Below are 23596 nucleotides of genomic sequence, written 5' to 3'. Positions count from 1 at the left end.
ACGGTGTGACCTAATTTTCAATTAAAATGAAACAGTTCATTGTGTCACTTATTTGCTACAATTGAAAGAACAAAGTACCCCAGAAAATGAGTTTGAATATATCGAATCATCAACATTTTGTAATATTAATTTTGAAATACAATTCTGATATAATAACTGATTATAGAGGAATAGAAATATATTTTGTGAAATAATTTACTTCTTTTAAAGTATATCCTTTTTTTCCACTCTTTTTTTTTTGCGAACAACTGAAAAATTTGTTTACGGCAGATAATCTTGGAAAAAATTATTTTTGATAATGAATAATTTTTTATTATAATTTCTGAAAAATATATGATATTTTGTGAAATAATTTACTTCCTAAGCAGATAATCGAACAATTTTTTATAAGTTTTATCTTCAAGTACATGTATTAATGATCTTTCGATGATGACATGCATTAAAATGTAAAAGAGCTATTAAAACGATTAGTAAATTCATCATGATGTACTCTAATGTCAGGGGATTATTATGCTTTTTACATAATCATTCAATATATATCGTTTGGATGAGTTTCTATTGCAACGGTCGATCGCTTAGTTGCAACTTTTGAGGCGTACTAGAATATATTTATAACAACGTTATCGAATAAAGTCCTGTCAAGATAACGAAATTTACGAATTATAAACCATTCGATTTCCGTTTTCAATCAAGTGTTTCCTTGCTGCATATTTTATTCGTTAAAATTATTTTGTAAAATGTGCGAACAGTCAATTCTTTCAATTACTTAAATATTTTGAATTTTTTTCCAATGAAGTGGAATATATATTATCAAATATATATTATCAATGATTTCGGAATATCAAGTATCATTTGGTCAATGAAAACTTCGCAGCACGAAATCTAATTTTTTTCTTTTTAATCGCAGATTGATACTGTGTTATTAGTATATTCGCGATACCAGAATAACTTCGCGTGTTTAACAATTTTATCATTCGAAGTTGTCGAAGAATATAATTTAACTTCATATTGATAAGGATATTCGAATTTGATTTGATCCACATTTTATATGTTTTGTGTATAAAATAATTTTTTAATTAGGATTAAATTGAGAATTTAAATAAAATGAAAAATTGGAAAATTCTAATCTTATGAATATTATAATTGCTGCAAAGACGGGAAAAGTTGAAAATTGGTTCGCAGGTCCAGGGGTGATAGAAATGCAAATACGTCATTGCATTCTAAATATTCGTATCGCTTCGATATTCGGACTTTCCGCTGGAATGTCTAAATATTTCAACCTGGAATTTACACAGTATTATTATTATTATTATTATTATTATTATTATTAATCGTTTTCTTGCTTTCTCTCACATGACTGATACGACACTGATATCATTTTATTTTTATGCGCACAGTTGAAGGCAATTAATTTTTTTTCTCATCGCAAAGTTCATGAACGTTACAGTTTTCTTGTATCCAGTACAACAATTATACAGAACGTTTGATAATAAGCATCTTTTATTGAATATAATATTTCTTCTCAAAAACTAAGTGCGTTTTTCTACACTTAATATTTTTAATTTAACGTACATCTTTTTAAAGAATATTATAAAGCTTATTAAATGTTCTATTAAAATTTATTTAAAATTAAACAATATGACTTCTTCAATTCATTTGCAATCTTAAAACAAAACTCATCCAAATTTTGTATTTTTTATCTCGCCTTAAAAATTATCCGTTTTGCAATATCAATGTTAAGGAAAAATAATATTAGTTTTATAAGAAATGTAAGTATTGAATATAAAGTAAATTCTATTATTCGACAACTTCGGACGTTTTTCTACCCAACGCATTTATACTAAACACTTTATATTTATGGATATAATTTCCATTTTTTAATATTTGTATCATTTACGTCACATTTTTGAGCGAGATCTATATGCGTGCTTGCTTTTTCCGTTTTTAATTACGAATTTTTTAAAATACAAATTTATCTAATTTTACATCTAAATTGTAATATGCAAGTGGATTCGTCATATAAATCAAGTATCATATTAATTTTCAAAGAAAAACAAATAAGATTAATTATACATCTAAAATATGAAATTGGATATACATTCTAATGTATTGCAATGACTGTGTAATATAAAAAGAATGAAACAGTAAATACGAAAATTCTATTTTTTGTAATGTTGCATATAATTAAAAAGCAACTATAGATGAAATCTGAATTAAATGAAATTAGTTTGGTTCAGCGTCATTTTTTCAAGAAACTTCTTTGATCTTTGATTAACAAATAAGATTAAAGCGAATAAGAACAAAACGATGAGATGACGACGATAAAATCCAGTTTGAAAATAATAAAAGATTATTACATCAAAGTGAAGAATTATCGCGTAATTTCAAAAGCAATAAATACAACTGATGGCAATACTCCTCTAATAGGCTAAAACTCCTTTAAAAACAGAAGAAAACAAATGTATTTCTTCTTTAATTAAAGCAGATCTAACTTGTAACAGTACTTCTTCACCGCATGACTTGTTAAATAAATAAAACAATCCTGAAGAGGAAGAGTGACGAATGTATTTCGTGGCGACTTTTCATTGACCCGAGTACTAACGGCCGTTCCCTGGTCGATGACTAAGCAGAGTTTTTTCGTCTTTCAGAAGTTCAGAGGATCATGGATCCAGCGGCGGTAGCGGGGGAGGAGGCGGCGGAACAGGCGGCGTTTCCGGTGGCGGCAGCGGTAGCGGGAGCACCGGTGCCGGGGTCGGCGGTAGCGGCGGCGGCGGTGAACGAGGAGACAGGGGAAGCGAGAATTTCGACTCACGTGGTTCCCATGGCAGCTTCTACGGTAGCGAGAGGAGCAACCGAGTGGTTGGCACCGGGAGCGGCGTCGTCGGCGGCGGCGGCAGCGGCGGCGGCAACGTCGGCAGTCATTCAACGGATCCATCGACGGGGGACCCTGGCGGTTACATATCCCGCAGCCGTCCACCACCTACGAGTTCTTATCACGTGACATCGAGCAGGGCGAGGGATCGGCTATACCCGAGGACCGGCCCGTACGTCTCTGGGCCGCCGCCCCCGCCCCACTTAGACCGACATCGTGGAAGTCTGCCGCCGTCGTCCTGGTCGGCATACGAGCCGACGAGTTCGAGGTACGGCGGTGCACCGCCGCCACCTTCGCCCGCCACCAATGACGCTTACCAAGACGAACAAGGTAGTCATTCTAATCCAGTAGAAGAGTTATTTATCATCATAAGAAAGACACGCGTCTAGCTTCCATGTATATTTGTTACTCGTTTGAGTGTATTGAGTTCATTAAATTTGAATGTTAAGAGAATGTCAAAGATAGAAACTGCTCGATGCCGAGCGTATAAAGAATATGGAAATTTCATTGCTACAAACTGTAAATATTTTGCCTGAAGAAAAATAACAAATACATATTTCTCTCTCTTCTTTTTCATATTTACTACGTTACCATTTAATTTTAATCATTCTTCTGTTGTAGGAGGTGGTGGAGGCGGTGGTAGCGGTAGCACTGGTGCTTTGCGACAGCACAAGAAACAGCGAAGAAAATCACGAAGTGGGAGCAGCTCGCCAAGCGGTAGTAGTCGTTCCGGAAGTAGCAGCAGCAGTCGAAGCGGTAGCTCGGGCGGCAGCTCTTCCGGGGGTAGCACGTCGCCCGGTAGCTCTCCGCATCGCACCAGCAACGTAGCCGTCACGGAGGATCGCAGGCCATTGGCCATCTGCGTTAGAAATCTGCCGGCACGTAGCAGCGATACTTCCCTCAAGGATGGTCTTTTCCACGAGTACAAGAAGCACGGAAAGGTGACGTGGGTGAAGGTCGTCGGTGCAGCCGGCGACAGATATGCCCTAGTCTGTTTTAAGAAACCCGAGGACGTGGAGAAAGCTCTCGAAGTTTCGCAAGATAAGCTGTTCTTTGGATGCAAAATTGAAGTAGCCCCTTATCAAGGATACGATGTGGAGGACAACGAGTTTAGGCCGTACGAGGCGGAACTCGATGAGTACCATCCGAAAGCAACAAGAACATTGTTTATCGGTAATCTCGAGAAAGACGTTACCGCATCCGAGCTCAGGAAGCATTTTGAACCGTTCGGCGAAATAATAGTGAGTGTAAATTGTTTTGAAATTGGAACATTTGTTTATGATGTTAGTATAGAAATTGAATAAAAACAAAATTATCTGAACAAAACTTTCAAATGAGAAATCCAATTAAAAATAATATCTAAGCCTAATAGACATTAAAACGAACACCCCGTTATATTTCTTTGCAGGAAATTGATATTAAAAAACAAGGCGCCGTGTCAAGTTACGCTTTTTGCCAATATTCGGATATCGGTAGTGTTGTTAAAGCGATGAGATCGATGGATGGTGAACATTTAGGTGCGAATCGAATTAAACTTGGATTCGGGAAGTCGATGCCCACATCCTGCGTTTGGGTTGATGGTATCGGAGGTATTTTATTATATTTATTATATTTTTTATTATATTTATTATATGTACTAGAAATATTATGTACTAAGAAATATTAAAAGCACTGTTTTTATCACAATGCAATAGAACGATGTGCCAGTAGTTTTATTTTATTAAAAGTTACATCAGATAGTAGCATTAAAATTTGCAACAATGTCAAAACATGGAATTAAGTATATTAAATATTTTTTCTTTTTTTAGATTGCATGTCCGAGAAATACTTAAACATGCAATTTCATCAATTTGGACCGATAACTCAGGTAGTGGTAGATCGTGAGCGTGGTCATGCTCTGGTCTTTTTCGATCAAATAAGTTGCGCTCAAGCTGCTGTAAAAGAAATGCGGGGAGCTGCACTTCGTGGTCGCCGTTTGCAGGTCGATTTTGCCTCAAGGGAATGTCAGGAAACGTTTTATGAACATCTCGAGCGTCAAGGAAATGTTAGTGAAAAGCCTTGGGACTCGAGGCCTTCTCCAGCATCTTCATTTGACGTGACGTATGTATACTTTCTTTATAAATCAATTTTATTATAGCTAAAAAATATCTCGATAAAATATGAAATGTTTAATATTAATAAAATAAGAAGTTTTTTTAATGTATATATTTGATATTTAACAATCTTTACTTGAAATAATTTCTAATTATTCTAAATTATTTGATATTCTGTTAGATTATGGTATTATTCTGATAGTTTATTAATGAATATAACTATCAGATATTCTGGTAGTTTATTAATGAAATAGATGCATGCTTATGTATAAGTTCACGAGTTACAATCAAGAACTTATAAAACGATTGCATTCGTGATTCGAAGGATTCCTTCTAGGCGGGAGCGTAGTAGTTTCGATTCGGCAGTGACGGTGTCGAGTTCGAGCAACAGATTTACACGCTATGACACGCCCCCGCGATCAAGAACGGCAAATTACTCGCGAACTTCTGGAGGCAGTACACCTGGTGCGAGTCCAGCCCATCCAACAGCGATGTCACGAAGTAGTAGACGATCCTATCAGGATTCCTACTACGATGGTGATTACGCTGAACCGACGTCGCGACGGTTTCGTAGCTACGACGAGTTTAGTCAAGGTAGCGGTGCAAGTCACGACGATTATCAGAGCAGCGTACTCAGTGACAGCAAACTCAACGACGACGATTGCCCGCCACCATCACGGCGTCACACAGTGCAAAGCGTCGTTACGAGTGTCGATCCACCTGCGCCACCGCCACCATTATTACCTCCACCCGACATTCGACATCTCCAAAAGGAGCGCGTCCATTTATTGGAACAACTCGAAGAATGTCACAGTAGCGGCGACGAGATTGGTTTCGTACCGAAGAAACGCGCTAAACTTGACAGTTCGTCGACGACAATACTTTGTGAAGATGACGAGCCGGAAATTGCGTCGATACTCGTTACCTCGCACTCTAGTAGAAAAGGCATGGACTTTAGGCGCGTTAGTGATAGCAAAGTAGTGGTGCATCATAGCACAAGGAGAGGTAGTTGCGAGGGCAGGGGTCCTGGACCTTGTAAACGTCGTCGGGATGCCACTAGCAGGTGAGCTGTGTTAATATTTAAACAAAATAGAAAAAAAACATTTAAAAATTATTAAAGCTAAAATAACCGTATTTTTTTACAGGCATCACGAACATCATGATGGATCTCGACCAGGTACTCCTCTTGTTGATGAGCGACCGGAGAATTTAGTACCTAGCGAACCAAGACGATTTAGAGAAAGGAGTCACGAAGGTCCATTGTCGCTGCCTTTACCAAGGTTTGCGGCTCAAATGTTGAACAATAACAACAATACAAGCAGTAGTAATAACAACAATGGCAGCAGCACTCGATCGAGCAGTGCCAGCCTCGCCAAAGTTGCTAGTCCGCCATGTGCCAGCTTGTCTACTGCGCCCAGTCCTCGTGCCGCTCCACAACCACCGGCTTCACCGCCTCCCAGACATACCAGCTCGAGTCCAACCAGTTCCGATAGCGAAACAGCGCCACAGTCCCCTAGTCTGGAGGAAAGGATACGTTCTCTGGATGAAAAGTACGAAAAGTGGTCTGGTTCGAGAGCATTAAGTGCTGCTGGCGGTGATGCACTGGCAAAACTTGATGCGAGCGCTTCAGAAAGATTCCGATTTCGGCATAAACTGCTCGATATGGATCTCCATGAAGTGCAACCTTCCGATATAGTGAAGTCAGTTCTCGCGAAAAGAAGCGTGTTTGATGAAGACTCTAAGCGATTGGAGAACTTCAGTGAAAAGTACGAACCGCGGGAATTTACTGGTGTTATTGGCGTTAGTTCTATGATCGGGAGCACCGCTGGTCTCACCACTAGTGGCTGTACTAGCAAAGTTTGTCTGCAGTATCCGTTTCCTAGTCATCCGCCGGTACAGCCGACCAGCGGTATTTCGGTTAGTCAGGTCGGCATTAATACGTCATTGTCCGCAAGTTTGACCGCGACGACGACCTCGATAGCCTCGTCGATGTTGAAGACCGATCCGCGGATAGTGCAACATAACTGCATACATCCAACGCCAGCGACGCCGATTACACCTGGTACTTCTATCAAGACAGTTAGTCCTGAATTACCACCGGTTTCTCTACCAATCGGTCTTATTAGTGGAACAGCAGCCAGTAGTGGCAACGGTAGTGGTTTAGCGTCAGCCAGTAGTCTTCTAAGCAACAATGTTAGCATAGGTAGCATTCACACTCTTGGAGCCTCGACACATCGGGGATTGAGCATCTCTGCGACTACCGCATCGCCCACGGTGACTGCAGCGTCAACAGATGCCTTCTCGACTACGATAACACCAGCGGTACCTGTTACGACAACCTCGTCAACGGTAGCAACAACAACAACGATGTCCGTAACAGGCACAGTATCTTCCATGACTACTACCAGTTCGATAGCTCCACCGTCTTCCATAACATCCTCATCCAATTCTTCCTCTTCATCGTCATTATCCACAACTTCCACAGATTTGACTCGTTCTCGTTTAAAGAAAGAAACGAGCGGTAGCAGTCGAGAGAGCAGAGATTCCCGCGATGGAAAGGATGGCAGAGAGTCAAAACATAATAAAGGGAAAGATTGTCAAAGAAGATCACGAAAGGAAGAAGCCGATGTTGAAAGAAATCGCAAAGATAAGGATGAAAGTTTAAACGTTGTAAGTGATTTCGGCAATACGGATAATCATAATAGAGATATTAAGGAAAACAAAGAACTAAGGTATGAACGGAAAGAACGAGAGGAGAAAGAAAGGAGAGATAAAGAAGATCGTGATAGACAAGAGCGAAGGGATAAGGAAGAGCGTGATCGACAAGAGAAAAAAGAAAAGGAGGAACGTGAAAGACGCGAAAAGGATGAAGAGAGGCGAGAAAAAGAAAGACAAGACAAGGAACGGCAGGAAAAAGATAGGAAAGAGCGGGAAGAAAGAGAACGCGAGAGAAAAGAAAGGGAAGAGAATGAACTTAAAGAAAAAGAAAGACGAGAAAAGGAACGTATCGAACGTGAAAGGAGAGAACGAGAGGAGAAAGAACGACAAGAACGGAAAGAGCGAGAAGAACGCGAAAGGAGAGAACGGGAAGAACGCGAAAGAAAAGATCGGGAAATTCGTTTGGAGCGTGAAAAGCAAGAAAAAGAGCGTCTTAAAAAGGAAAGAGAAGAACAAGAAAGAAGAGAAAAAGAAGAACGAGACAGATTAGAACGAGAAAGAAGGAGAGAAGAAAAGGAACGTCTCGAACGAGAAAGAAAACGAGAAAGGGAAGAGAAAGAGAGACTAGAACGTGAACGTCGAAAAGAGAAGGAAGAACGAGAAAAGATAGAAAAGGAGAAACGCGAGAAAGAAGAACGAGAGAGACTCGAAAAACTTGAAAGGGAAAAACATGAAAGAGAAAAGCGACGGGAACGCGAAGATCAAGAGAGGCGGGAGAAAGAGAAGACCGAGCGCGACAAGAGAAAAGATCGCGAAGAAAAGGACAAAGAGAAGAGAGAACGTGATGATAACAGACGGCAATCGACTGAAAATCATCTACATCCTTCTACTCCGCAATCACAGAATCAGGTTGCTCCGGCACCGATACCGATCAAGCGTAGGTGTTCGTCGCAAGATTGCCCCACAGACGAAGACGCTAAGCGTGTGAAACTTTCGGATCATCGGCGAGACAGCAAAGACCGGTCTAAGCAAAACAGGAGATCCGAAGATCGCAAACATCGTAATGATTCGCATCGTTCTAGTCGAGAGAGCAGGGAGAGTCGTGATAGTAAGGAAAGTACAACGCAAGATAGCAGGGACGGAACGCATGGCGAATCGACGCGGGAAAATAATTCGAGGGAGAGCGGAAATAAAGAAAAACAAAAGAGCAAGAAGAATCGATCGGAGAAGGAATCGAGAGAGCGTAGCCCAAGAGTCTCACACGAATCCGATAAAGAATTTCTGTCAAGATTGGAACTTTCCAAAAGAAGCGACTCGAGTCCATCGACTGAGCAGTCTTCTGTGGGAACAAATCACAGAGACGCGCAACATCATCAACAGCAACAGTCTACAGTAAATTCTCATAGCGATGTGGACGATGGTCCTCTCTCTACTCACGAAATACAGGTGGCGAGAAATCCATCAGCCACGGATACAGACAGTGACGAGCCTAAAAAACATTCGATCTTCGATATTGTCGATGACGAGCCTGCTTACATTAGCATGTATGACAAAGTGAAAGCCCGTTCAACGAAAAACATGCAAAAATTAGAAGAAGAGAAGCGTCAAGTACGTCTGAAAGATAAATTTTCCCAATTGAAGCAAAGTCGTGCTAGACGAGAAGAGAAGAAACAATGTACATCTTGGGACGGAGATTCAGTGAGCAGCAAAGCTCTGACTGAGGACGAGGCTTCTTCCGAATCGGATTCAACGAGAACCAAGTCCCTCTCGAGAAAGGGCTCGCGATCTCGCATTCATTCAGATACAAGCGAAGAGGAAGAACCATTCAACAATAAGGTACGAAAGCCTGTAAAGACAGAGAGATTCCTCGAAAGCGACGTCGATCTCGGCTTTGCCGATACTGAGGAAAAGCAGAATCCGCTAGAAACTTCAAATGTTATCGTTAACAGCGTGCATACGAATATTAAGGAGGAGCCTCGTACGTCCGACGAAGACGAGCGAGTCGTTGGTTTCCGTACGAATCATCCCACGATAGTGGTGAATAATCACGAAAGGGATTCACGAAAGAAGTCGCACAAAAAGAAACAGAAACGTCAGAAGAATAGCATCTCGAGCGAAGACAATTTGAAGGTCGAACCGAATGTAGAACATAAGAATAAAGCTGATGTCATCACATCGAATGCAGACTGCCGGCCAAATCACGGCACGGAATTAACTACTGTCACTGCTGCTACGACCATTGTCACAACAACATTGGAGAACGCGGAGGAGAGAATGCGGGCCGATAAGAAGCAACGTAGTAAAAAGGAGAAGAGACGCGATCGAAATGGAGAAGATAAAGCTAAAGCAAGACGAAAGAGGCTCAACAGACAAGAGGCAAGGGATTCTCAACGTATGGAGGATATCTTCGGACCTCTGTCGGATGACGTTGACGATGCTCCACCTAACACCTTCTTTAATAGATTTAGTAACATGACGTCGGAGAATAGCGCTTACGCTTCGGACAGCGACGGTGGTCGTAGCTCACTCGACATGGATAGAGTGAGACGTAAAACAGAAAAGAAACGGCGTCATCAGCCGGAAGATGAGAACAGCGTTGATCTTGCTGAAGCCGGGCGAGAAATCGAGGCGAAACTCTTGCGTATACCGAGCTCTCCGAAGACCGCCCCCGCGTGCACGACCGAACCTAATGATCATGATGTCTTTCGATTTACCGATGATAATGATAGCGTCGAGCCGTCCACACCTTCGACAGTACCGGAAAAAGTCAAGGAGAAGAAAAAGAAACGGAAGAAGTCGAAAGAGGAACGTAGTCGAAAGGATTATCATCACCATCACCATCATCATCACCATCATCACGAAAAGAGCAGTGAATTACCTTATTTGGGTGCCGAACCTAGTCCACCGAGAGCGAGCAGTCCACTAGTATCTAAGACAATATCATCCAATTTATCCACGTCTAGAGAAACATTATTAAGTCCTATACCTAAGGTGACTACCAATGTATCGACCGTGCCGTCGATCACTTCACCAATTGTAACTAGTAACATTCAGACTCCCAAGTCGGAAAAGAAGAAGGACAAGCTCATACCCGGCTTTGGAATAGAAATAGATGAAACAATTCACGAAAATGCTGTGAAAAGTATCTCAGAACCGGAAGAAAGGGACAACAGTTGTCAATCGCGAAGCGGTAGAGAGGAACCGGAAGTACCTGTATCAACGATACCACCGGCTCAAAACGAGGACAAACCACGAGTGGCAATTTCGCAAGAAGAAACGGAGGACGCCGTTGCCGCGTTGCTCGAAGAAACGTTTGGCGCCTCGACGGAGGACTTCTCTTATGAGGGCGAAGAGGAAGAAACGGAAGCCGACGGGGTTGCTGGGACACCGGCCGAAGCACCCCAGGAGGACGTTGAAGAGATGCAGCAAGCGGTCGAGAGTCTGAACGCCTCGACGGGAGAGGGCGACGCGGACATGAAACCAGATACTCCACAAAGCGAGCATGATCTCCAAATTGATACGGACACGGAGGAAGATCCGAATTATGAGACGGTCGATCTCACGCAACCGCCAAAGACACCCGATATACCATCGTTCTACAAATCTCCAACGAAGACGTTACCTATGGCACCCATTTTAACTACGCCTGAAAAGTCAATCGAAGTACGATTACCACCCGCAGTTACGAAACCACAGAGTCCACCACCATCCGTAATTGCTCATTCTTGGAGTTTGAACGAACACAATAAGGCACGAGAACCCGTGAAACCCCATCAATTAAAAACTAGCGAATCAGATACTGACGTAACCAGTCCAGAGAGAACAGCACAGGTGCAAAGAACGTCCGCGTCACCGCCACCACCTCAATATAAACAGCCTATGCTAGTTCCTTGTAGCGTACCGATCAGTGACGTACCGAAACCACTCTCCGTTCCAAGTTCCCGACCATCGCCGATCACAGTGCAACCTTTGTATCAAAGGCTCCCTGTATCTCCACAATCTCAAATGGTACCGATGCGTCAAGCTTCTCCTAAAATGCAAAACGTTACGACAGTTTCATCTTCCAATGCAACACCGTTGCCGCCATTAGTCCCGTCAAGAATGCCTCCTTTGGTATCGTCGCAACCATCACCGCGCGTTTCTCAGCCGCTTTCACCTAACGGACAATGGTCACGGAATCCTACGTTAAATCCGCACGTACCCAATGTGGGGAAAAGAAAACCGTCACCGCCACCACCTACTAAGATTGCAGTTTGCGTGCCTATCCCCGCTCATAGACCAGAAACGCCAGTTCAGCAAATTTATTCGACTGCGGCGACTCAACAGCCTGTAATACAGCATGCCTCTGGAATGGTGGCACCCGCACCTGGCTATCCACGCGGTGGTTTGCCGCCATTGACCGTGAATATCCCACCACGGCCTTACATGCCGGTGCCACCATTGGCATCCGGTATACAGGTCAAGAACTCGCGCGATGTCTCTGGCAAATCTGTAATTGAGACGCTACTTCCCGTAAATCCGAACGAACCTCAGAGACTAGATGAACCAAAATTATCACCCGCCGTTATACCGGAACCAACCAACAAAGCGTCCACCTCTCCTAAGGTTCCCTCGCCGAATCAACCGCCTACATATATACCTGAAACGGCGAAGATAGAAATTAACGCTAGCACATCCAGCCCAGTATTTGGCAAACCTTACATCACGGACAGTTACACGATGTCACCTAGAACGCAGAAGCAAATTTCCGTACCCATTACAACAGACAGCAATCTGCTATCACCAAGACAAAAACAGGAAGTATCGAATCTTCAACTTCTAACTACGCACGTACCTCGCTCTTCTACGCCAAGTCCTGTGATCGTGGCTCACGGTCATCTACTTCACAAATCTGTGCACTCTCTAGGCCCACAAACAGTCTCTTCTTCGAATCAACCATTGATAAAAACGGTGGTACCTATAGTTCCCCAACAAGTAACACCGAACACGACATCATCGGTGCTCAGCGATAAGTGCGTCATTCCACAAACACCCGTTGTTTGTCAAAGGCAGTCACCTGTCTCTCAAAGTCAAGTAGTCAAGTCTCACATACCTTTGGTATCTACAGTGTCACAGACGATCATAACCAGAGTGGTACCATCCACTGTATCTTCTATGTCAACTCCACCGGTGAATGAGCAAACCACACCGGAATGTTTAGAACCACATATAATCCAAGGACAACAATTAGAGTTGGATGCCGAAGCGCAAATTAACCAAACTGCTCAACCGATGCAACTTACACCTCCTGTACAATCTACACCGATCGATGAGATAAAGAAGGAACCAGCCGATGTCGAACAGGAAGAAACGATGGAAGAAGCTACGTATAACGTAACTGAATCTGAGATGCCTTTGAATCCACTATGTATAAAAGAAGAAGATGTGAAACAAGAAAAACAAGAAGTGATTAACACAGAGATCGCACCATGCATTCCTAAGGTCGAACCTGTCGATACGATTGTATCGAAACTTGAAACGGAAACTCCTATAAAACTGGAACCTACAAATGAAATTAAAGAAGAGGAGGCTGTAAAGGAAACTAATGAAGCAGAATTAGATGAAGAGGCAGGAGAGGATCTATTGAAAGAACCAAGCACAGATCCTCTCGCTATTGATTCCAAGGAAGATCCAATCGATAGCAAGGAAGATAGCGATTACTGGTCCGCAAAAGAGGTGAATATCGAAAGTGTTATAAAGAAGGTTGACGCTTTATGCGATGGTGAAGGTAATGACGGTGATGACGAAGTGCAACAGGGCAACGAAAGCATGAATAGTGATTCGCATGACACTAGCAAGCAAGAGTCGGATTGGTTCGACGCCGAGTCGACGGAGGGTGAGAGTAAAAAGAACTTCGTCTCGGCTGACGATCAAGACGAGAGTATTGAAATATGCGAAAACGAGTGTACGAGGAGTCGTCGCGGCAGAACGAAGAGTAGACGCGGTAGTCGCGGCGGGGTTACCACCAGGCGAGGTGGTAGAACCGCAAGCGCTGTCTCTCATCGGCGAGGTGGTAGAAGTTCCAGGGGTAGCAAACATCACGTTGAAAAGAATAAGTTGCCAGCCGATGTTTATGAATTCCACGATGACAGCGAAGAGGACAACGCAGGTCGTCCACGACTTATTCTCACTATTAAATCTCCCGGGCCGAACGTAACGGGATCGAATGCGCAACCGGTGACACCCGTGGCCGCTGTCAAGGAGGTGCCGCCGGAGGAGTTTGTCTCTCCCGCTGCCAACACGAGGAAATCTAGAAGATTGGCTGAAAGAGACGGTAGCCGCAACACGGTTGACGATGTCATCGAGGATGTTGTCCGCGGATCACCCACGAATAAAGGATTAATCAGCGGTAATGCTGGAAATGTGCATGCTACTAGGCGAAGCACTAGACACAACAACGTTCCGCGTAGTACAGCGCAACAATCCATCGTGCCGCTGATAGAACTCCGCAAATCACCGAGGGGAAGTCGTAAAGCAACGAGGCGAACATCGGAGAATAATGACGATAGTGGAGAGGAGAAGGTGAAGGAAATAACAGTAGCGCCGCAAGAGACTTCGATCAAGGAAGAGCCGAAATTGATTCAGCCGGAAAGCCCGAAAGTAGAGGAACCGATTCAAACTGTTACATCAGCACCGCTGAAGACGGTATCACACGAGCCGATGACATTGATCGATCCAGTTACGGGAATGTTGATACCGATGAGAGAATCCGAGGAAGGCCAGTACATTCCGGTATCTACGTCTGGTCAGACGCAAACTATCAATAGAACACTTGTCGAATCTCGAAGCAGCATATTACCTGGCGCAACCCCGACGAACGAAGCACCACGAACGAAACTTGTTTCCGAGGGTTCTGTTTTAGTACCAGCAGAGCCGAAGAAAGAAGCTGTTATAGAACACGCATCTTGTCAGCCGACACCAACGCAACAACAAACTATCCAACCGCAAACTAGCGTAATTACGAAACCACAATCGCCGGCGATACAAGTCACCTCGATTACTGTTGCACAATCTTCGACAACTGGCACGACTATCGTGACTACCGTGACTGCGACGACCGCCCCAACTACGACAGCGCAACCGATATCCACCTCCTCTTTGCAAACGAAACCTACGAGTCTCAAGGCGCACGTATTGAACGCCAGCAAGCTAGTAACATCGGCTCAACAGCAAGTTATCACAAAACCCGTAGCTCCGAGTCTACCTAACCAAACGATAGTACAGAACATCGTCAAGCCACCAGCGCAAGCAGTACAGGGTCTCAATTTGCAAATACCACCCGGTAGAGTCATGTCGCCCAGCTTGAGCCCACGTGCGAAACAGGCGCCACTGACTCCAACGAATGGAAAGCAAGGTCAACCAATGTCTCCTGTGCTCAACAATACTGGGGTACCGCCTAATCCCAAGCAACATCTTCTCCAAGCCGCTAAGCAACAAACATCGACGATAGTGAACATGCCACAAAAACTGCCGATGAATATACATCCTGCCAGTGTGAACGTTAGTACTCCGACACCATCAAGAATCCATCAACCGCAGCCTACCGCTCTAAAGGGTATCAATGGACAACCTCATCCGCTCAATCCGAAAACGCACTTGCTACAGGCTGTGGTTCCACCGATTGGAACAGTAGCAAGTTCACCTACACAACCGCATCTCGTCAATCCTCAGATCTCAACTGTCGTGAACAGTGTCCGACCACCGAAAACTCCTGTCGTAAGCTTTTATAATCGAGGAAATACTTGAGATATTTTAAACCCGAAGGAAATATAGACTAAAAGTTTTAAATCACCTCTGGTTAATATTTGAAAATTAATTTCAGACCACTGGACCAATGGAACCGCAAAAGGTGGAAGTGCCAATGTCTGGTTGTATTATGGTGCCGACTGCGAGTCCGCAAAGTCGTAGTGTACCGATGCCGACGTACGAGCCTCCACTGGTAAGTATTGTATTTCAATTTTCTTCACCAATTTTATTCACGCGTGTGTTTAAAAATCTTGCACTCGAGATGAAAATAATAAGGTTAATCCAGAATACATTAAAACGGCGTTAAACTAACTCTGTTTGGTTTCGGTTAGCATGGAAGTACGGGTGCTACTCCACCAGGGGGTCAGTATGGTCTTGTCCCCCCGCATCGTTCCCAGAGCCCTCCATTGCCTCCACCTGCCCATCATCATGCTAATACTTCACAGGTACTTACTTTCTAATATTCTTTTAATAAAACACTTGTACGACTTACGTGAAAATTAAGCAAGGCTTTCTTTTAGTGATTATTTTGACAGATTGCATGAAGTTTTAAGAAATGTTGTTGCGTATTTATTAAGTGAATTGGTGTAAAAATATTTTGATTTAAATAATTATAGAAATAATTCTATTACAGAGTGAAGTCGTCAACCATTACGGAGGACTAGTTCGTGACCACTACTTGCATTCTCAAATGTTCCAATATCAATATCTACGCGCGCAACAGGAAGCGTTAACGGCTCCTCGTATAACAACTTATCACATTCCAGGAACAAGATCTCCGCACGTATCTTTAGATCCGAAACTCGATCCTGGTATAGAGGACAGTCATAGTCCTCCTTTAGAACTGAGACGAGGCACAAGAACGCCTCAGGATCGTACTACCGACAGTCCGCAAATTGCTCATTTATACGGGGGAATGAGACCGTTACCACCCCCTCCATCACAATACACAGGAAGTAATCCATCGTTATCTGGCGCACCAGCTAGCGCTAGAGCGAGTTATGGGTACGAACCACCACCCGCTCATTTGCGTTCTCAATATCCTGTGGCTGGCAGCGAGGCTCCACCTGAAATAGGTAGAGCTCCTACGCCGGATAGATGTAGGAAACATCAGGTCGTCACTCCGCCGCTTTACGCGTCTCAGGTGCCACCGCAAGCGGATTCCTTTCAGATGCTACTCCAACGTCATCCGGTTATGTGGCAAGGTTTATTAGCTCTCAAGAACGATCAAGCAGCGGTACAGATGCACTTTGTCTTTGGCAATCCCAGAGTAGCCAGAGACAGTCTTCCATGTAACAGCGATGGCTCTACACCGCCGTTGAGAATAGCGCAAAGGATGAGATTGGAGCAAACTCAAGTCGAGGGCGTAGCAAGAAAGATGCAGGTATGTGTCACAATCTCTTTACTAAATTATAGTACTAGAATTATACAATGTTATAAATCCTAAATTTATTCGTATTTAAAAATAATTTGTATCTTAACGTTTTGTATAAATAGATTTCTTGTAAATACTAAAAGATGATGTTTGCTGCACAAATAAATTTTAAATAAGATAAAATAATTTTTAATATGCCATTTGATGCCCTCCAGACTGAAGATGAACATTGCATGCTATTGGCACTACCTTGCGGCCGTGATGAAGTAGATGTATTGCAACAAAGCAAAAATCTTCAAGCAGGATTCATTATGTATCTTCAACAAAAGCAAGCTGCTGGAATTGTAAATATTGCTGCACCTGGGTCGCAACAGGTACGGTAAAATTGTTATGTGTGTGTGTGTGTGCATATGTATTTTGCATGATGAAAATTTTATAATCACAAGATTCAAATCTTTTATCAAGTTTAAAAGTTTTATTATATCAGTTATTTTGTTTTCTACGAATCGCTTTGTCTTTTAATTATTTGTTCGGTTTTAATGACAGTGCACGATTAAAATTTAATGTTACAAATTAATTAATTATTTTAGGCGGCGTATGTAGTTCACATTTTCCCATCTTGTGATTTCGCGCATGAAACTTTGGCAAGAATAGCACCGGACCTACATCACCGAGTTGCAAAAATTGCTCACTTATTAATTGTCATCGCCACGGTTTGAGGCCAATCAGCGACCTACTGGATTATAATCTGACTATATCTCTCGCCTTCGCGCACCGCAGGACGCTTCGCACGTGGTATGAAGCCTGGAGTGTCCGTCTGACACACATTGTTGTGCGAAACAGAGAGATGCATTCAAGAGGAAGAACTCCTTGTTAGGAGTTGTATCAGTGACAATCAAACGGAACCCGGCGGTAAGCCAATCTTTAGATCGTAGGCCTAAAAAGCGAGGCACGAGGTTGTGCAGTGAAGCGAGGTTAGCACCTGGTTATCTTCGTGCGTGCCTCTCTTCGATGAATTTCGCGCGGGCAAGCTCGTTTCGTTCTCTTGTCCCTTTTTCCCTCCTCTTTTTCTTCGAACAGCTTGTGACTCGCGTCAATCATTGACAACGTTTGTGGGATCGACCGACGTCACTCTTGGTCTTTCTGACAAGCGAGTCAGGCACAACCCCAGCCCTCAAGACAAGACCTTCGATTCGTCACGCGACGCCCGTTTACTTACGCTCGTCCTTCCCGTAGAGGGAACAGTAATAATTCGTTGCTCTAGATGGACAAGTGGACTGCGAAGCATAATAACGAATAGGAAAACCTTAACGTACACTCGTCACTATTACACATGAGTTATTTTAAGCGAGGTCTAGGCATTAATGATAAATTGTGTAAATTATATAAGCGAGCCACCGAGGGCATAACTACTGTGATTTTAAGTATTTAACGATAATATAATTGCGTATAAAGGAGAAAAAAAGAAGGTGACAAAAAGTAAAAACATATAAGGGGATGCTCGACTATTGGTCCGCGCGGTATGTGATGTGTTTTTGTATAATACTACGCTATATAAATAATTATGTATTATATTAATGTAACTGATAGTTTGCTGCTGCCCGTTGCTGCTGCCGCCGTCGGTCGTATCGTTAGAATGTAAATTACAATGTTAGACATCTAGCACAGAGAAACGAGAAAAGTTGGGCTACCCCGAGTAGGATTTCCGATCTATTTGTAGATCTATCCATTTGCGTATGTATCATAATTACTCGAAGCAGGATGCAAATTTGTGAATTATTATTATTATTCTTAGCATACTCCCTTAGCGTCATACGTCTTATAAAAAGATTTTTAACGTTACTACTTATTCTTTATCATTATGATTATTATGATTACTATTATCACCAGTGTTTCCAGTGTTGCCAGTGTCGGTATAATTCTAATACACTCACACATATATAAATATATACATACACGTACATAAAGAAATGGAAAAATTGGGAGGGGAGGGAGGGATACATAAAATAAATTAAACGATGAATCGATTTTCTCATTTATGAAATATATAATCGTATTTCACGTTTAATTTATTTTAATAAATGGCTCTGGTAATACTGATCACATTACCCATTCTTATTACTGTTATTATCATTATTATTAATATTATTATTATTATTATTAAAAGTACTATATTATACCACTCTGCTATTACTATTATTACCACTATACTATTACCACTACTACTACTTACTACTACTACTACTACTATTCTATCACTACTATTATCGCTGCTATTAATTATTATTAACGTTATTACAGCAGGCTAGCTAGGGCATACCAATCTGCACATTTAAGGACAAATGGGGCTTATTTGTCATACTGAGAGAAACAGTATGACCGATCTCATTGACCACTGACGCCCCATATACACTTCCATCCTACAAGAGGTAGATATACCCGAGCAGAACGAACAACGAATGAGCAGCGAATGCGAGTAGAACGGTGTTCAATTCACGATCGTTGTTCGTTCGTTTCATTGTTCGTTTGCACGTGTAGTGTACACCTATCTTTACACCCCATCCCTCGATTCCGTCGTACGACGACTCATAGACTCTTTAGCATTCGTGTCCAAGATAATAAATGCGCTTATGTGTATAGACCAGAGATTACACTATATCACACCAAGCCGTCAAAAAACATTTTAAGTAAATTAAGAAACTTATATCTATTTACGATTATGCTGCTGCGCGTAGGGCGCATGCCTCTAGAGAGTAATCTTCATGCAAAAGTATCAGGGATGAACGAAATGCGCATCCATTTGTTCTAATTCTAAATTGCGAGGACACTTTACAAATCATGAGTATCTTTATCTAAAATATTTCATTTTTCTTTAGCAAAAAACTTAATCTTTTTTTTTTAACATTTCATTAGAAAACGATGCGTAGTAAAGTTATAAATACGATTCGATATTTGCCGATATCCTTCGATTCCAAATACTTAAGCTACCGAATTGTTTGATTACTTAAATTTGAATTAGATTTATTCGAGAGCAGTTTTGAGAGAGAAGTGATTATCTTTTTTGGATACTAAGATCTAGATAATGCAAATCTGGATTTTAAGGATAAACAGATTAATTTCAAATAATTCGATTATCATTTCAAATAATTGTTATCTGGATATTTATAGGTCTAATGCATACAATTATAGTATTGTTTATGAAAATTGCAGATATAATTGTAAGAAACACGATCGTTTATTTTATTTACTTATCTCATCGTTCCGCTATTAATTTTAGAAACGATTGACGATTCGATGAATCCATTAATTTTATTTATGGCGATGAACTGCATCGTAATTATCATCGTTCCGTTCATCCCTGCGATTTACAATTACTTTAAGGCAGCGCGGATACTCGCGGAGCGTGTGCATGTACAGTGTAAAAGATGCGTTGTGGATATGTACAGTGTAGAGGTATAATTGAGCGAGCAAGGTGATAAAAAAACAAGAAAACGCGTATATATTATAGCTATGAGTAAGTACATAAGGCACGAACGTGCGCACGTGTCGCGTGACGTCTCGTTTATATTTTCACGAAAGCGCTGTGTTTTCCCCTTCACTCTTTCTTCAGCAGCCAGTCATATAGTATGTAGGTGCAGGATTACATGTTTTCCTGTGCCATTGTTACGCGACGCGTGCGCAGGTCGGCGGGCCTCGTCTATCTTGTAAAATATCTGTGAATATTATGATTTAGTTTCTTCCTATTTGTAGGCTACAAGGTATACAAAAAAATGTTTACGTTAATCATTTAAGGAGAATGTACAGATATCACTATATCCTTTTTTGTTTTGTGTTTTACTGTAGTTATTGATAATTATATGGATATTAACGATAATAATAACTATGATTAAAAAGAAAAAAAACTTAAGCACGGCTCGATTGCGTCATTCTTGAAAAACCCGCTAATATGCGCAATATATTTATTCTGTGTAAGAGAACTCTCGGTGATAATGTATCATTTGTATATTAGTAATTACGTGATCTCCTATAATAATCGAAAAAAAAAAGAATGAAACTTGAATAGTATTGATATACGTTGCGACACACCGTTCCATCTCCTAAATTCGTCACAATCTCCACGATTTATTTCCGCGCCGTCTACATGCGTTCTTCTGAAATGTTAATGCGTTAAAAAAACGTATGTTAAGAACTTTCTTTTTATATTAGATCAGGAGCTGGACTTCTCGCTAGAAAGGTAATATAATAAAACACAAACTATTACCTCGAATATTGACGTATATTTCTTACGGTCTTACATTTGTCATACTTTTTGTTGATTTTGCTAATGAGTTGCGACAAGACAGCGATAGAAAGTTTCAGCTTGTTCTACATAATCCTATCGTACGAGACACGGATTAATATAAATCAGTCCTGCGACAAGAATAGCAAAGTTACCTTACAAATCTTGTTTAAAAAAATTGAAACTCTGTTGTAGAAGAATGAATATTACGAGATTTATGTTTAAAAATATTTTGTCTCCGTTATGAAACTTGGACACCTCGATCTGATCGAGAGCACTTTTGAAACACTCATCTAAGGATCGCTACTCCATTCAGGCCAATCTTGAATTTTCGTGTAGAGGTGACTTCCAGGACTGGCTGTTGAAATTACCTGTCGTCCACCGAGCACGCGTACATTGTTTCGAAGGATACCTTGGGATTTTCCACATTTGATTAATTGATGTGCAGTATCTACCATTGTCTGGTTAACTTCATTTCCTAAAAAAAAAAAATATTGTCACAATAGAGTAATTTACAGTAGCAAAAAAATATATACTGATATAATCTCGCTAATGAGAGACAATAGGACTAGTGATAGACTAGTGATAGACACGTTTCGTACGATTTATTGCGATAACACTTACGCTCAAAATTCCCAATAAAAGCTATACCGACAGATTTTTTATTATATCCGTACGTATGAGCTCCTTCGCGTGTCCATCCGCATCCCTCGTATACGTTTCCATCGCCACCGATCAAGAAACTTTAAAAACGAAAACAATAATTATCAAGTAAATGAGTATCTTTTTCATATTTCTCTGTCATCCAAACAGACATACATATGTAAGTATAAAATAAACGGTATTTTATTTAAGCAAGTACACAAAACATTTACTTATATTTTAATATAATATAATGAAATTATATGCAATTAAATAGGGTGCAAATATTTAAAATAAATTATAGCAAGCATTGAAAAAAAATTAAGATTTTTTTATTAAGATTGTTTCGCCGAAATTAGAATAATCAATAAGTTATTGGCATCTAAGAATGAAAAAAAAGTGATAACTACTTGGCTTTATTTAGTATGATTAGTATCCCAGTGACTCGAAAAATTTTCATATAATCATAATGAAGATAATGTTATAGCTTACGAATAACCAATGTCGTCCCAACCATTTGTGTCCATATGAACACTGCGAATGTTGTCGACGCTACTTGTACAACTACTTCGCGTATTACATTCGGGAGTGACTGTGTGATGTACTATCACATAAGGTATCGGTACTATTAAATAATTAACTTCTCCAGGAGGAACACTGCTCCATTGACTTCTTTTGATGATATTTGGACACTTGACCTTTGCTAAAATATTCAATGAAAAATAATCTTAATTAATTAACTATTTAATCATTTTAATTATAATACTAAAGACACATGATTTTTTTACTAAAGAAGAGAAATCTTAAAAAAATAATTTAATTTTTTCAGATGTTAATAAAATTTTTTTACTTTTCTGTTTACAAGAAAATTGAAAATAATTTAGGAAAAGATTAACTTTTTTATAACAGTATCTTTTATGTCCTTTTTATATATTTATATGAACTCGGTCTATTTTGGAAAGTAACATATATAATAATTAATAATGAGAAAAAACAAAGAAAGAATTCTTTTCCTTCTTTTGCTGAAATGTTTTTCTTTCACGAAGGACAGAATAAGATATGCAGAGAAACGATACATTTCAAATATAATTTCAAAGAATTTCATAAAGTGATAAACAACAATCGGTTAAGAATTTAGAAAGATACTTACTGGCAAAACTGGCAGGGAGTGCCAGTAAAAGTACGAAACAGATTCTCATCATCCTCACAGCAACGATGTGCAACTGTATGAGGAAATGATCGAAAGATTGGAATGTAACGTTAATAATATCTCGGGTTGTGACTTATGACGAAGTGATAATGAGAATTAACTGAATAATCATATAATTACTCGGACTTCGCACTTTTCAATTGCAGCAAGGAGGAGCGACCGAAATGGAAAAATTAAAATATGAATTTGTTACTTATCATGATAAACGAATAAAATTATAATATTTATTAATAATCATGTTAACAATCTTTATTAAATAAATCTCTCTTTCTCTACTTTAGAAATTAATTATAATTAATAAGAGCAATTTTGTCTTGAATTAAGATTTATTATTGAACAAAATATTCATTCAATCGATATATCGATTGAAGATAACTTGTTATGCTTCCAAGAATTGACTTTTGCCAGGTTTTACAGTTCGCATACGTTCACAAGCATTCGTCATATTGTGATTCTTCCAGTGTTTCTGTATATTTCTCGAGAAGGAAAGAGAACGTAATGGAGACCGTTCGACCATGCGGTTGCAAAGGAATACGTTCTTGTTTGATTTGCGAGGCCGAATACGAAATTTCGAAACCGAATCTGAAAAACGAGTTACAGGTAGAATACGGAGTACCCTAACCTATCTGATAAGCGTGACATCGGAATTTCCCGCGATTAGTTGTAACATTTTTCGAAAATT

General features: G+C 40.7%; 3 protein-coding genes across 6 annotated transcripts in view; 2 read left to right on the top strand and 1 right to left on the bottom strand.

Moving 5' to 3' along the window:
• LOC108745515 (protein split ends-like) overlaps positions 1-18770 on the top strand; it is a 92919-nt gene extending 74149 nt beyond the window's left edge. Inside the window, exons 3-13 of one of the 4 annotated variants that reach the window (XM_018481693.1) lie at positions 2649-3202; positions 3494-4113; positions 4281-4461; positions 4681-4972; positions 5303-6028; positions 6111-15378; positions 15485-15601; positions 15741-15854; positions 16043-16792; positions 16999-17157; positions 17374-18770. In XM_018481693.1, the coding sequence (XP_018337195.1) occupies positions 2649-3202; positions 3494-4113; positions 4281-4461; positions 4681-4972; positions 5303-6028; positions 6111-15378; positions 15485-15601; positions 15741-15854; positions 16043-16792; positions 16999-17157; positions 17374-17502 (12910 nt within the window). In that variant the 3' untranslated portion in view covers positions 17503-18770. Of the gene's footprint in view, positions 1-2648; positions 3203-3493; positions 4114-4280; positions 4462-4680; positions 4973-5290; positions 6029-6110; positions 15379-15484; positions 15602-15740; positions 15855-16042; positions 16793-16998; positions 17158-17373 lie in introns of all 4 variants that reach the window. The other 3 variants (XM_018481692.1, XM_018481691.1, XM_018481694.1) reach the window with 3 other exon arrangements.
• A 1320-nt stretch (positions 18771-20090) lies between these two features.
• Positions 20091-22964, bottom strand: LOC108745414 (peptidoglycan recognition protein). The gene is made up of 4 exons (XM_018481554.1): positions 22855-22964; positions 22197-22407; positions 21687-21805; positions 20091-21540 (listed from the first exon to the last, which is right to left on the bottom strand). Exons 1-4 carry the CDS (start codon positions 22904-22906, stop codon positions 21356-21358), a joined length of 567 nt encoding a protein of 188 aa, XP_018337056.1. The 5' UTR covers positions 22907-22964; the 3' UTR covers positions 20091-21355.
• A 366-nt stretch (positions 22965-23330) lies between these two features.
• The window catches only part of LOC108745472 (alpha-ketoglutarate-dependent dioxygenase alkB homolog 4), a 2170-nt gene continuing 1904 nt past the window's right edge, over positions 23331-23596 (top strand). Inside the window, exon 1 of the mRNA XM_018481642.1 lies at positions 23331-23514. Within this exon, the coding sequence (XP_018337144.1) occupies positions 23413-23514 (102 nt within the window). The 5' untranslated portion in view covers positions 23331-23412. The remainder of the gene's footprint in view (positions 23515-23596) is intronic.

This window comes from Trachymyrmex septentrionalis, unplaced genomic scaffold, assembly GCF_001594115.1.
Source record: "Trachymyrmex septentrionalis isolate Tsep2-gDNA-1 unplaced genomic scaffold, Tsep1.0 scaffold14, whole genome shotgun sequence".
Classification (NCBI taxonomy): domain Eukaryota; kingdom Metazoa; phylum Arthropoda; class Insecta; order Hymenoptera; family Formicidae; genus Trachymyrmex; species Trachymyrmex septentrionalis.
The sequence above is the reverse complement of the archived record's forward strand: the minus strand, read 5'-3'. Positions and strand labels throughout refer to the sequence as shown.

Bases quoted from the DNA above. Each gene is read 5' to 3' on its own strand.
- LOC108745414 (XM_018481554.1), bottom strand. From the start codon at position 22,906: ATGATGAGAATCTGTTTCGTACTTTTACTGGCACTCCCTGCCAGTTTT. The intron at 21,806-22,196 runs GTAAGCTATAAC...TCGTTTTTAAAG, and splicing joins TGGGACGACATTGGTTATTC to TTTCTTGATCGGTGGCGATG. The intron at 21,541-21,686 runs GTAAGTGTTATC...TTTTTTTTTTAG, and splicing joins TTTTATTGGGAATTTTGAGC to GAAATGAAGTTAACCAGACA.